The following is a 14961-nucleotide window of genomic DNA, read 5'->3' as shown; positions in this document are numbered from 1 at the left end:
TTTCAAAACCATGCTATGTAGAACCCCTGGCCAGGAGAAGGATTCTTGGTTCTGGAGAAAACACTCAATTCTAGGGGGAATCTGCATACAGCACCACAGAAACTGTGTGACATTTCTGTGTGGCTAACCATTTTTTCTGCTCTTTCACTTGTGGGCCATTGTGGGAAACTGTCCTCATGAGGCACTGAGTACTTACTTCCTGGTGTCTGAGGACTAACTTAAGGCTTTCAATAGCAGTGGTGGAAAGGCCAAATACCTCAGAGAAAGACACCAAAACACCAAAGAACATACTTTGGGGAAGTCCCACAGCACAGGAGCAATTAAGGTCATCACTTACTTAAAATGTTTATTAACATCTGCCTTATCATAGCTGGTACATCACTGTAACATGAAAAGACAAACCATGAGTCAGATTCTGCTACAGGAACCACCCAGTCTTGAAAATCCAGAGCTTGTCAATCAGAAAGTTCAACAAAAAACTAAGCTTGAGCTTGAAGAGGTCTATGGGAAGTCACAAAAGCTATCCAGGTGTAGCACCAGCTAACTTTATCTCTCTAACCTATTGCATCAAGACACAGGCCCACAGGAGAAGGAATGTCTTCAAGTCCAAACAGGAATGCTCTCACATGTGGATTTAGAAATCCTCATACAGATAAATTCTGCAGTTCATTGGACTTCTTGTCAGAGTTACTACAAGATGCAAGCACTTCTTCTTTGTTATATAACATCAGTGTTCAAGCAGCATAGAAATTCTGTGGGATCCCTTTCACACCCAGGCCTGTTATCTGTTTGAAAAAAATAAAGAAACAGAAAAGTCTCCAACTGAGTACAATGAAAACCTTCAACTGTTTTACAACAAATACCGTAACAACCTACTCCTACGTGAATGTTCTCCTGGTTCAATAGAAGACTAAAGAGATTAAATGGAGTTCTTTAGAGCTCATTAAGGTCTTTAACATAATCAAGCACCACTCAATAATTTTGCTAATTTGCACATTGTTTGCTGCCCTTACATATGGTATTTATGTCCATAGTAACCAAACGAGTCATAGTAACTTCTAAGGTGCTTTGCCCATGGAAGACATCTGAGTTTGGAAAATACCAGTTCCCTTCTAGAACTGGAGAACTGAGGAGGAGATAAAAAGAGACAAGGCTCATTTAATTATCCTGGGGTCCTAAACTCTGCTTCTTGAGAAATCTAGTAGTTCTCAGCCATGCAAAATCTGTTCCAAGCACTGCTTTAAACCAGAAAGTCCCAGATTTGAGACTAGATCTCCATTTCTCCTGGAACATCTTTTCATGCTATAGCCAAACTGGCTGCAGTCAGCTTTCAGGGAATAATGGCAGTTGATGATTAAGAACTGCGTTTTACATTCCTGATGTACTTTTTGCTAAATATTTTGCTAAATGAAGAGAAAACCAAGTTTCAGATTTAAGAGCAAAAATGGACAAAAATGTGTATTATTAGTTTCTCAAAACGTAGCAACCATTTTAAACATATTAAAAAAAAAATAATAATCTCCAAAGTTTTGGGATTGGGATGCAGAATTTTGACCTTGTGAATGTAACCATTAAATGTTTAAAGGTGCAATCTGTGCTGTAAGCATTACATTTAGATTTCCTGGCACAATTAAAACCTGAGAATTAGGGAAGTGAAATTTCCAGAACTGATGAAAATAAAGTAAGACATAGGAGCAAGTCCCAGTTCCTTACAGTGTATTACAGACTATGCTATACAGGGCAGATTCAGATCCACTAGCTGCCTTCAGATCCCAACCAGATACCAACTTTGGCTTAGCAACATTCCAATCTTCCTTCCAAATGCATGAGCGGCTGTGCAAAAGCAGCTGTACCCAGCTACAGGACAAGCAACACATCTGGACCAGCAAATGAGGTGAGCAGGATGAGCAAAGGCACTCGGGACACCTCACCCTGCTTGGCAGGTCTGAGATACAGAAAGAAGATCTGCTGACCTTGAAAATCTCTCCCGCATGAGGTTCCTTGGCTAAGGTGGTCTTGTCCAATCCATCATACGCAGAAGTCACGTACATTTCTGAGTAGTCTTTTCCACCAAAGCAGCAAGAAGTGATCCTCGGAGTAGGCAGCCTCACAGTTTGGATTCTTTTTCCTGGGAAAATGGGCATTTGTTTACTTATGCCATATAAATATTAATGCATACATAGCACAGATGTGGCATTCACTCAAAAGGAATCTCCTCTTCAGACAGAGGCCATATCCTAAAGGATAGCTTGTTGGGAAATCAAATTCTTTCATCTGCCTCATCTCTAACTATTTTTCACTCTCTTCCCTATATCTGTGAGGCTTTGTTTCCTTTCCTCATAATGAAGTAATACACTATGTAAAGCCAGGAAGAGCAGAGACACCTGGCCTGGCATGGTTGTCATTCCCTAACAGAGTTTCCCAGCTAAACATTTCAACGCTGAATTCTTTCTTTTAATTAAATTTAATTAAGTTTTAAATTACATATAATTAAGAATTGCAGGTGTATAATATTTCTCACAATAGATATGCAATGCATTTTTTAATTTTCTTTTAGTGTGCTATTAAGAAGTGGGTGTGCTACATCAGGAGGTTCCTTGTGGGAGCAAGGGTACTTGACACTGGGAGGCAGCACAGGGAGCTGTGCTCTCCATGTGATCAGGGTCTGGACCAGTGATGCTCATGGTATCACATGGAGCAGAAACAGGCAATAGATAACACCTTCTTGTCCCACCTTCAAACCATTCTTCCTTGCTCTTGTATTCGTGGCACATATGTGACGCTTGATTCACACGTACTGATGGATGCCTTACCTGTCTCTGGGTCTATACGAATGACTCTCCCTCCATCAATACAGGCCACCCAGAGCTTTCCTTCTGCATCTATGCACATCCCATCGGGCATTTGCTCCTCCTTTTCTAGGTGGTACAAAAGTCTGGGGCAGGCTGCAGGGAGAGTTACAAAGCCAGTGTTACATGGGGTCCTACCAGTTCTGTATCAGATCCCAGTCTAACATCTTCCAAGCTCTTGCAAACAGGTAAGTTCATTTTCCGTGAGGAAGATGTGCTGCAAAATGTATATCATATATGCATTTAGCAAATGTGTTAGAAGCCTAACTTAGCCTGGCAGAAACAAGTGCCCAGTAGAACCACTGCAGTTTGGAATTGTACTGGATTAACGCTCCTATTTTACCAAGGGAAGAGAACAAAATACCACTGTCCTTCTTGTTAACCTACTAGCTGCCCACCATAACACCACTGCTTCAAGTGCAAGAACTTTTCCTGGTCTTTCCTTTCTCACAGCAGCCCGGATGTCTTATGAGCAACACATCACGTAAATAATGACTTAGGTTTAAATGTTGGTGATAAGCATTCTCTGTCAGCTAAAGATGAAGAACCTTACCTTTTAATGGCCAGCCAAGCTACCAGTTTTGGTTAAGCCTGGACAACAACTGCTAATGGTGTAGGCTGCAGTGAAGATGGGTTGGTGGGCCCATGGAACAGTGCCCATAGGCAGCAGTCTGCCTGCTCTGATCCAGTGCCTTATGGCATTTACATTACCCAAAACCAGACAGCTGTTGACTTAAAGCCAAGGCTAGGAAGTTCAAATTCATTACATTTGTGTATTGGGGTGGAGAGTGTGGGGGAAAGGAAGTCACATTACATCTTCTTTAGAAATCTTGTATCATAAAATCTGTAGAGATAGATTTTCTCTGCAAAATGAGATCTGAGAGAATGTAATTATTTTGTATGATTTTCACCCATGATTACACAAAGTCCCCACTCATCAGAGCACAAAGGTAGCTCCACAATTTAAACTCCCGTGAAGTACAACTGGTTGATACAGCGCAAAAATATTTCACCAAGTTTTCAAATGAGGTTACCTCGATTTTGCTTGCACTTGAATTTTCATTTTTGCAGATGTAATCATAGAATGTTTTGGGTTGGAAAGGAAATTTAAAGACCACCTGGCTCCAGCTCCCTGCCACAGACAAGGCCACATTCCACTAGACCAGGTTGCTCCAAGCCCCAACCAGCCTGGCCTTGAGCACTGCCAGGGATAGGGCAACCACAGCTTCTCTGGGCAGCCTGTGACAGGGCCTCATCCCCCTCACAGGGAAGAATTCTTCCTTCCATCTAACTCAAATCTCCCCTGTTTAAGCTTGAACTCATTACCCCTTGTCCTATCACTACAGTCCGGAATCAAATAATATTTGTCCAGAAAATTAATCAAATGAAATTCACCAAACATCTGAGGGCAATTTTCATTTCAGAATTTGGAAACTTCAGTCACAATGATAACTTGATTCTTTAAACACAATCCTGTGATACACATACACATACACATACATTCCGTATTTGTATTTGTGGAACTAGTACAATCAAAGTATTCCAGTAGATGGCACTGAAGAATAAACAGCTTCCTATAAGCTAATTCTCACTCTGCAGTATAAATGGCTTTTTCCCTGCAGCTCCTTGAAAGGGTCTAAATATGATCCATCTACCCAGATGAAAGTAAGTTGAAGGAGTGCCAAAAGTGTGTTCAACAAATACACCTGGTGTGTAACTAAATTTGACAAAAGTCACGGTCAGCCTGCTGACAAGCTGTACCCAGGAGCTATGAGATCTGTCAAACAAATCACCTTACACACCCAGGTCTTCCTGCAGGAAGAGTGATAGCGCTATTTGTCACTGAAATTAGGAAAGCACTTGTACCAATCTTTCCAGTGTGCACATCGTAGCTGAAGGCATGCACAGCGTATGCCAGGCTGTCAATGTGAAAGAAGGTCCTGTGGTCCAGGGACCAGTCCAGACCATTGGAGATGTCCACCTGGTCTAACTGTTTTATTACTGAGTGGCTGGGGAAAAGGGTATAGAGAGCTCCTTGCTGCTTTGCTCGGACCCCTGGTGCTGTCTCTTCAGCCATTGTACCTGAAATGGAAATGTGAGTGACAGTTAGAAAGCAGAAGCTTATTTTTCCTCAGGCTTGATCAAAAACCTCCTGTAACTGTTAGTGAGAGGTCCTAGGGAGAAAGGGTCTGCCCAGGTCCCATCAGACTGGTGAGAAGGATTAAAAGGTGCAGGTCAGGAGCAGCTGCCTCCCATGGAGGTCATTCTGGCCAACAAAAGGACGAGTTTCTGCATTGCCATGAGGTTTAAGTCATACACACCAAAGACTCAAAGGAGCACCACAACACATCAGATGCTGAGGTTGCTCACAGCAAAATCCAAGAGGCAGGCAAGCATCAGGTGCTCTTTTTGTTGGTTCTCTTTGTAGACTGATTTTGTCATTTAAATGGGCTGTGACCTTAAAATACAGGTGCTGTAAATCATGGTGGTCTCAGAAGCAAGTGGAGAATACTACAGAAGTGAGATTTTTTTTCCTTAATGGATTTATGTCTCAGTGTTGTGCTTGTTATTTAGTTTCTGATTCTCTCCAGAAAGGAAAGAGCTCTGTATCAATGGGATGGGAAGCACTCAAGGGGGAAATTCATGCCTTCTTTTAACTGTGACAGACTGTTTCTGTTGGCTTCCCCTTTTAGAAGACTTCATGAGCTTGTTTTACAACATTTGGCCAAAGCCCCTGTAAAAGCACTGATCCACCATGCACATCTAGGAACGGGTGTGCAAAACAGGTGGGTTTCTTTTCTTGTCCTTAACTCCAGTGACATGTCAGCCCTCAAGCATAACCAGGAGTCAAATGAATTTCCTGGTTTTTGGTAAATTTGAAATAAAAAGAAAAGGCTGGGTGGAAAAACAAATGCAGAGCCGTTTTCACTCCAATCAGTTGCCCTCTGCTTCCAGCATGGATTTCTGTGCTTGCGTCCTCGTTTATATAGGAGGAGAAAAAGCACAGGGCTTTGCATCGCAACCAGTGGCAAAAGTCCCTCCTGCCTTCAGGAGGCCAAGGATCTCGCCTCACATTCCTGTTTCCCACAGGCTAACCAGAGGAGGCTGTACATGAAGGGTTCAAGCTGCAGCTTATCTTTTACTGTAGGACCTGCATCCCCCTGCACACCTCCAGAAACATTCCTATCTGCATGAGCCCCTCACTGGCTTTTCAGCTCCCATGGAAGCAGATGTTTGTAAAACACCATCCGCCAAGTGGAAGGGGAGCCTTCCTGCCAGACAGCCCATGTTGACAGCCCCTGTCCTCATTTGGGTCAGGGGATGTGGGGGTCCCTTGTCCTCCTCCATTGGGCAGTAACTGAGCAGAGCATCCACAAGATGGCTTATGCTTGCAATGGCAGTTTTTGTGGGGAACTCCACAGAGGAATCAAGAACATGGAATAAAACGCACTGTACAAAATACCCTTTAATTAGTTCCTCTTTGAGCTGGGGGAAATTTCTGCCAGGAACTTACCAGCAAAAAACCTTCCCTTTGGATCCACCTTCCCGTCATTGAATCTGTTGTTGGGCTTATCCTGCTCAAGCTCAAGGATGGTGGTGACCGCCTTGGTGTCCCAGTCCAGAAAGGCAAACCTGGTCCCCAGGGCGATGATGTAGCCCCCGCACTGCCGCAGTGCCACTGAGCCAACACGGGCATCTGTGGGCAAGAGGGAGCAGGAGATGGCAAATGGCTCCAGGCCTTCAGTCAGCCCTAATCCCCCATCTCACTGTGAGCATCTGGGCTTGACTGGGACATCCCTGACCCGGGAAAGGCTGAGTTGATGCTAAGATCCTTCTTCCCTGGGATCATTAGCACTCCTTGCTGGCTCTGTGCTCCCCAGATCTTCCCACATTCTGGGCAGACACAGCCATTAGGATTGTAGCTTTTCCTCTGCAGGTTCCAAATGAAACATCCCATCTGGGCTTAGCAAAAGCAACATGCACATGGCTCTCCGCACCTAAGCACAATCCCCTCTGATCAACTGGCTCAAAGCACACCGTATTCAGCAACACGTCACGGGAGGACAGGGAGTGTGACCCCACGGAAAGTAAAGGAGACCACCATGCTGTGGGACTCCTACCAGGAGGGATGGACAGGAGCAGACAGAGAAGATTCCCATGATGAAGTGATGACTATGGACTCTTACCCACAGACACGCTCTGCACCTCGTTGGTGAGAGAGCTCCAGCGGCAAACTTTCTGTGAGTTAATGTCTACATAGACGAGCGCGCTCTCCCTCTCTTCCCAAACTGGGCACTCTCCCATCCTGTTCTTCTCCTTCACAACGGATTCGATTTTGATGGAGGAGGACATGGTCTGAGGGGAAGAATGCTGATAACAGATTTAATGAAAAGCTCTCATTGTGCAGAAGTTTTATGCCTACAGTGCCTAAAGGCAGAGTTTGTAAAGGGCAAAGCCCTCCAAATCCCACATGACAAGTAATTTAGGAGGCTTCTGTGACATTTCCATGTCCTCATGGCTGTAACTGAGCTCCAGGCTCCAAGGCTTCTCCTTAGCAAACCTCTCCTAGGAAGGAGACTTCGAACCAGAGCAGCACCTGCCTCCAGACAAGGAAGTTCTGGGGATATGTCCCTGAGCCAGGACCAAGCTGTCAACCAGAGAGTGGTGATCCCAAAGCTTTCCCTGACCCATGAGAAGGGACTGTGGGCAGCAGCACTGATGATTCAGGTGACTTTTTGTGGAAAAACAAGGCTCTTCCTTGTTAACACAGATGCTCTGACTTGCTCCACAGGAAGATGTAAGCTCATATACCATCTGCAACTTGCCACTGGTGCCACTGCAGACCAAGTACCTGTTCCCACAAGGAGCCAGCGCGAATATGCAAACACCAGGGAAGGATCCTGCCTTTGAAATCCTGATACTTTCTTTTCCCTCTGAGCATTTCATCTTAATCAGCCCCCTCGCCGCCCTAGTCATGGCTCCAGCCCCTGCCACAGACTCCACATTTCACCCTGTGCCAGGCGGCAGGGTGTAATTACTCCAGCTGCAGCTTCAGGGCAAAGCCACCTATGAAGCTCTCATCCGAGGCAGCTGCTCCTGCCAGGGGGTGCTCATGTCCCATCCCTGTTGTGGCAAGGTGCCCAGAGAGACACCAGACACTCAGCCACCACCCTGGAACAGGGTGCCAGATCCCTTATATTTGTGTTCAGAGCCCACTGATGCCCTCCAAAACAGGTAGATCAGCCTCTGCCCCTGTCTCAGTGTGGGATGTGAGCAGCAGCATCCACCATTCAGCTCTTACAAAAGAAAGGGGCCTCCTCACTGCCTCAGTCACTGCTAATGGAGACACCACTGCTGCTGCACCCACTGGCCTCAGCGCATTTTTTCCACAGACCAGAGAGATATTTCTTGGGAGGCAGCCAGTCCCTGCCTAACACTCTTCCTATGGATTATTGTCTTGAAGAGGGCATTTTTTCCTAGTAGGTGAGCTGATGATATGCTCTACAATTAATTATCACTAATGCTCTTCAAAGTACTGGGAAGAGCCAGTAATCACCCTGAGTGGAAACTCCATGGCTGGGGACCCAGGATCTCCCCTGCTTTCAAACCCCAGGCATGCATAACAAGGAGTCACACCATCACGGTAAGATCCAAACAACCCATTTATCAAATATATCCTTCTCTCTTCCAAGAAAATAGTCATGAGAGGCTGGACTTAAGCTGCTCCATGCAAGAAATCAGCATCAGTCTCAAGTGTAAATGAGGATACCCAGCAAGATGCCAGTAAAACCTCATAAAACCTCTTAGGCCATGCTCAAGCTGGAGAAGCGAGTTTCTCTTGGGTTGAAGTTTTGTGTCATGTGGCTGCCTTGGTTGGGACTCGAGGCTCAGAGACACAATGCTGACTGTATTGTATTGCGGTCTGGAAAACACAGAGCGGCTCCCACCCTCATGGGAAAACAAGGTTCAGCAGCAGCCTGGCATCCACACGGCTCCACAAAGGAAGAAAGTCTCCAGATCTGCAGCAGACGGTATTTGTTTTGTTTGCTGTTTCATTGACAAAACTGAGCTGTATTAAACCTCTCTCTTCCCACCACCACCTGTTCAATTTATTGCTCCTTCTCCAGCAGCAACAATACCGGGGCCCGGCAGATAATCCGGAGTGAAACACTGATTGACAGACCCATCCTGCGTGCCACATGAGGAGTATGCAATCACATCACTGACAGCTATTTCCCAAGGCACAGGCAGAGGAGAAACCAACCTGCACGCACCAGCTGCCTGCTTACCCTTCTCATGCTCCCACCACGATGCTGCCTAGACCTGCCCTGTCCCGTGGAAACTCAGCACACATCCACCTTCCCCAGCTGCACATCCAGCCTCAGCATTTCACCCCTTCTCCAAAGGATTAGCTCTTGTATGTCCCTCCAGCTGTGGGTTCCTTTTATTTTCAAATATCTGAATATTTTGGCTCAATTTTTTAAGCAGAGGGCAACCAAAAGGGAAGATTTGTGCCTTATTGGCTGAGGTTTCACTAATTTTCACAAGCAACTAAAAAGTGAGAATTTTAACAGGATGTTCATCCAACCCTAACAGGCAGCACTGTCATCCAAAAGAGGACTCACAACTTGGCAAGGATGCAGCCCCTGTTCCCCCCCGTGCTTGGTGGCCCACTTCCTTCTTCACTTTCCCTGCTTGCACCACGTGGAGCTATATAGGAGCAGCATTCCACAGAATACAGCATCTCAGGGGGAAAAATGTGGAAATGACCACAAAAAACCCTGTTCAAAACATCCCAACTTCACCACTCCCCAAGCACTCTGCTGCCTGGCACGTTTCTGTGCAAGGGGCACCTTGCACTGATTGGTGTGCAGGGGAAAAAAAAAGAACCATTCCAAGCAGAAAACACCAAATTCTACTGTATTTTCCCCAAACAAATCCCTGTGGATAAAAACATCATCTTTACCCTGCCTATTTCCTCTCTGCTACATTTTGTTGGTGTTCTAGCCTCCTGGACTCATGCCTAAACCCGTCATGCAGGCTAAGGGGCTGATGGGTGTCACTGAAATGTTTTCCAAGTTAAACTGTTTAAAGTTACCAGAATCTGGAGACCATAAGAAAAATTTCCTTTTAGGAATGGGAAAATAATGTAAAAATATCCGGTCAGCTCTTAAAACTAAAGCCTCCTTCTGGTAGCTATTTGAAAATAGCTTTTCTAATCCTAAGTCCACATCCCTTTTCAAATGATTTGGACATAAAGTGGTCATTTCAGTACCTCTCAGATACAGGTAAAAACCAAACAAATGATTTGCCTTAACAGGTCTTTACTGTTTCTCCTCCTCTCTCCCCCATGCAAGCGCACATCATTTCATTTTTCATTTCAAGCTGAAGCAGGCAGACAGCTGAGGCTTATAATGTGCATACAGAGAAATACCCATCAGTGAAAACTAAGGAATCTTAAGAATCCGCTTCCCTTGATCAAGCAGCTGAGTATTTTCACCGAGCTGGAGGACGCCTATGCTAAACTGTGCAGCTCATCACAACAACACACCTGCAGAGGGAAATATCGCAACTCCTGGGCTGGTATCTCCTTTCCAGCACTAGTCCGATGAAACCAGCTACTGTTTTTGGCGACAATGAACAATGTGCAATAGCTGATGCTATCTGCACCTAGCAGGTAACCTTTTAGATTTTGTATTCAGCCAGCAGTCACGTGAATGATGAGGCATGGAGCAAAGCCCTTCTGAATGGTCTGGTTCCTGGTGCCAGCAGCAGAACATGTGATAGGGAAAAATCCTTGCTCAGAGTTTCTCTCATGTCATAAGAGCAGGAGAGGAAAACTGAGACATTGCACCACTCGGTCACCCCAAGGGCTAGCACACTCTCCCCAGATTTAGAGGCAAATGAATGTCTGGAGTGATAAAAAGGGGAGGTTAATAAAAGATGCAGGAGAAGGTTTTGTAGTCACTTTGAAGGATAAGGAAAAATCTACTCTTGTGATTAAAGCATATTAGCATCATTAAGATTTGGAGGTTGTTACCAGCTGTGCCACAACCTTCTTGTGTGCAAAGAAGAACCCGTTCTCCTTGCAGGGCTTCTCACCTCCTACACGCAAAGCCCGATCCGCACCTCAGTGGAGAGCTGCAAGCTGTTGCCTGCAGCACACCCAAGAAGGGCTTTGCCCCGGGACCCTCCACGATTGCCACGGATGCTGCAGGACAGCAACATCTTGCTTGGATTTAAGACTTTTTTTTTTCTTTCTTTGGCATTTGCCATTTTTTCACCTGTGAGAGATGAAGACAGAAGATGTCAAGTGCCTTCTCCAAACCAGCCCTGCTCAGCAGAGGTAGGTGATGGTGGGTACCCCCTGCAGCTGGTCCAGCAAGGTGGGGACAAGGGCAGGCTTGCCGTGGAGACAGAGCTAGTGGGAAATGCAGGAGGCAGGTTGCTGCTGCCAGTCACTGGGCTCACCATGATCAGAGAGGGCAGAAGCCACCTGGGAGGAATCAGACCCAGTCCAGCATGAGAAAGCAATGCATTTCTTTACTAATGCAAAACTTTAATGAACATGTTAATTTGATGTTCAAATGATTAACAGGATGAACATTTCTCCCAGATAAGCAAATAGCCAAGATAGACCCAGTATTATCCTGTCACAGTCACCATCGAGCCACATTTGGAGGTTAAAAAGTTACAGCCCTAAGCCAGAGACAGATTCAACCATTTCTAGCAAAAGAGGCAGTCATATTTCCAAGTTGAGCTCCTGCCAAGTCATTGCATTATGGGCAAAGTGGCTGTGAGCTCCTTGAGTACCCTTTTCAGTCTTCCTTGGCCTCCCAAGGCTCCACCTCATTTCAGCACAAACCCTGTGTCTCTGCTCGTTCCCACAAAACTTTTCACATTGTGTCGTGTTTTCCTACTTTTAACCTAAAAGATAACTTTGGAGGGAGGTTCATGTAGACCGATATCCATTTTTTCACAGCATTCAGATGGAAGGTATATTCAAAAGGGAAATTCTCATTTACTATCATTTTAACTGCTTTCACATTGAAAGACAAGTGACTGGTTCTCTGGTGCAGGAAAAAAAGGTCTTTTTTTTTTTTTTTTTCTCTCCACAAAGTATTTCTCAAGGCATCTTTTCCTAAAGGAATTTTGGCAGAGAAAACCACATTTCCCACTCAGCAATTTTTTCTGGTGACTTGACTGACTTCCCGCCACAGGCTGCGGCAAAGCAAAACCACGTCGGGCAGGGGGATAAAGCATTTGCTTTGCTGCAGCTAAAAAACCCCATGTGCTGCTTTGCTGTGGAGCAGCTCAGATGCTGGATCATCAACAAGCAGCAACACCAAGCAGGGCAGCAGCTGGGACAGTGCTACCAGAGCACGTCTCTCTGATTTATTCAGGTGGTTGCAAATGCTCTGGGAACACCCTCACCGCATTTGGCACCATCTCTTATTCCTGACCTGACCAGCATCTAGACTACCAGCATCACATCTCCCACCCCTAGCACACCACTCCAGCATCCCCTATGCCAACCTTTCCAGAGGTCAGTCACTTTAGGAGGAGACACATCTCAAAGGCTCTGTGGATGCTGCTGACAAGCGGCGCACCCCTGCAGTAGCGGGTGCATGTATTTGTTGCTGGCGAGCCCACTATTCCTGAATCATTTCTGGAACATCAAGAGCCTGTCCCTGCCATGCACTCCATTTGTTTCTAATGCTGCAAAGCAGAAGTTTACAGAGGATTTGGCCATAGGCAAGCACTGTCATTAACAGCACAAAAGTAAAATCTGAACTTTTAAAAACATCTTATTTCTTTAAACAAATCAAGCTTTGAGTATATAAGGGGAGACCTTGTAACAGTCTTCTAGTACCTAAAGGGGACTACAAGAAATCTGGTGAGGGACTTTTTACAAGGGCATGTGGTGACAGGACAAGGAGAAATGGCTTTAAGTTGAGAAATGGTAGGTTCAGATTATGTATTAGGAAGAAATTCTTCACTATGAGGCTGGTGAGGCACTGGCAGAGGCTGCTCAGAGAAGCTGTGGCTGCCCTATCCCTGGCAGTGTTCAAGGCCAGGATGGATGAGGCTTTGAGCAACCTGGTCTAGTGGAAGATGCCCCTGTCCATGGCAGGGTTTGGAACTGGCTGATCTTTAAGGTCACTTCCAACCCACACCATTCTGTGATTTATGATAAAGGCAGTGGTGCAACCCTGTACTTCTGGCTGACAACCCCACCACAGTGTTTCCTTCTGGAGTGACCTCCTCTCTCCTTTCCCACTGCTTTGGTTTCCTCTGATGCAACTCCTACCACTTCTTTTTTTGTGGTCCCTAGTTTTTATCAACACAGTGTAGCTGGGAGAGTGTATCAAAGCATTAACACACCATATATATTAATGTGGTATCTAAATAATTGTACTTGTCTTCTGTTACCCACAGGCATATATTCTGTTGCATACAGGCTCAGACAATAGCTCTGTTCCCATGGCTTTGTAAATATTTAGTAGGTCCATCACTCCCCTCTTTTTCTCACAGCTCCTCAAATCACACTTGTGTTGCTTATTCCCCTTGCGGTTCCGTCCCAGCTTTTGTTACTCTAGAAACTCAACCTTTCATATGATTTGATTGCCCTTATGTCTTAAAGTCATTCTTCACCTAGACAGAGTCATCCTCTGCCGCTGTCTCCCTCTTGGAGACGACAACAGGCATGGTTACAGTTAATGAAGACACAGTTATTAAAAACCCATGCCAGGCAGGCGCGGGTGCAGCTACTCACCCCAGCAATATCCCACTTGACAGCGCTGTCCAAACGTGAAGCCAAGGCTTATCTTCCCCTGGCTTCGCCCTTTTTGTAGGCAGGGCTTGGTCCCTCCCTGGTGCTTGAGATGGGAAGAACTGTAGCTCCCCGGGCAGTCCGTGCTTCTGGCTTTTATTTCAGCAGAGCTATGCTGCCAGCAGAGGATGACTTGAGTTTTCTCCAGTTTGGTTGGGAATAAATACTGTTCACCTATGACTATAGATTTTGGTCACGAGGGTGAAGAAATCCTTCAGGGCACAGCAGCTGCTCCTCCTAGTACAGCCTTTCCTGTCAGTGGGCTCTTGCTCAATGCTAATTGAAATCAGTACAAGTCTTTGATCAAAGAGGTGAGCTTCATTAATAAGCAAGGGATTAAACTAAAGTCAGGGAGCCTTCCTAATTGAGGGAACCGGCAACCACCCAGCTCCAGTTTGGGACTGATCCGATGGCCCATCATGGGACTTGAGTCAAAATATGCTGGCAGCACCTGTTTGGGTTCCTCGGGGCTGGGGCGCGGGAGGCAGCCAAGGCCTCGGCACTGCAGGCTGTGGTGAGGCGCGCTCCCGGGGTGTTTTCAGTAATATTAAAAATACAACTCTCCTGGCAGAGTTGGCTCTTCCTGCTCATGTGATGCCTGTGAAATCAGTGTAGTGAAGCCCAGTGGCTGATCCTACAGAGGGGAGGTGGTATTTACTTGTCAAGTGTCTGCAGAAGCTTACTGTACCTGCTCCCATGCTCACAGGCACAAAGACACACACTGCCAGCAATGGGGACAACCATAACTTCTCTGGGCAACCCGTTCGTGCCTTAATATCTAATCTTAATCTGCTGCCAATTCAAAGCCATTCCTCCTTGTCCTGTCACTACATGCCCTTGTAAAAAGTCCCTCTCCAGATTTCTTACAGTTCTCCCTTAGGTACCGAAAGGCTGCTATAAAGTATCTCCAGAGAATTCTCTTCTCCAGGCTGAACAAACCCAACTCTCTGTCTCTCTTCATAGGAGAGGTGCTCCAGGCCTTGGATCATCTTCATGCCCTCCTCAGGACTCAGTCAAGCAGGTCCACATCCTTCTTATGTTGGGGGCCACAGAGCTGGATGCAGTACTGCAGGTGGGGTCTCACAAGACCTCCCTCAACCTCCTGATTACAGTTCTTTTGCTGCAGCCGCGGATACAGTTGGCTTGCTGGGCTGCAAGTGCACATTGCCATGTTGACCTTCTCATTCAACACCCCAACTCCTTCTCCTCAGGGCTGCTCTGAATCCCTTCTCCACCCAGCCTGTATTTGTGCTTGGCATTGCCCCAGCCCAGGTGTAG

General features: G+C 46.0%; 1 protein-coding gene across 2 annotated transcripts; it reads right to left on the bottom strand.

Moving 5' to 3' along the window:
- Nucleotides 1-291: 291 nt before the first annotated feature.
- Nucleotides 292-14326, bottom strand: LOC134168672 (regucalcin-like). Of its 2 annotated transcripts, XM_062628641.1 has the most exons (7): nucleotides 13627-14326; nucleotides 7037-7205; nucleotides 6364-6546; nucleotides 4716-4931; nucleotides 2814-2945; nucleotides 1974-2128; nucleotides 292-785 (listed from the first exon to the last, which is right to left on the bottom strand). In XM_062628641.1, the coding sequence occupies exons 2-7, from the start codon at nucleotides 7200-7202 to the stop codon at nucleotides 735-737; spliced, it is 903 nt and encodes a 300-aa protein (XP_062484625.1). In that variant the 5' UTR covers nucleotides 7203-7205; nucleotides 13627-14326; the 3' UTR covers nucleotides 292-734. The 2 variants fall into 2 exon arrangements, with proteins under 2 accessions (XP_062484625.1, XP_062484626.1); XM_062628642.1 differs by lacking the exons at nucleotides 4716-4931; nucleotides 13627-14326 and having other exon boundaries at nucleotides 7037-10308.
- Nucleotides 14327-14961: the final 635 nt, after the last annotated feature.

The sequence above is a fragment of the Pezoporus occidentalis genome, unplaced genomic scaffold, assembly GCF_034315485.1.
Source record: "Pezoporus occidentalis ecotype Australia unplaced genomic scaffold, CSIRO_AGI_Poc_V1 ctg32, whole genome shotgun sequence".
Classification (NCBI taxonomy): Eukaryota; Metazoa; Chordata; class Aves; order Psittaciformes; family Psittacidae; genus Pezoporus; species Pezoporus occidentalis.
The sequence above is the reverse complement of the archived record's forward strand: the minus strand, read 5'-3'. Positions and strand labels throughout refer to the sequence as shown.

Bases quoted from the DNA above. Each gene is read 5' to 3' on its own strand.
- LOC134168672 (XM_062628641.1), bottom strand. From the start codon at position 7,202: ATGTCCTCCTCCATCAAAATCGAATCCGTTGTGAAGGAGAAGAACAGG. The intron at 2,946-4,715 runs GTACAAGTGCTT...CTCTCCCTGCAG, and splicing joins TGTGCACACTGGAAAGATTG to CCTGCCCCAGACTTTTGTAC. The intron at 786-1,973 runs GTCAGCAGATCT...TTTTTCAAACAG, and splicing joins ATGCGGGAGAGATTTTCAAG to ATAACAGGCCTGGGTGTGAA.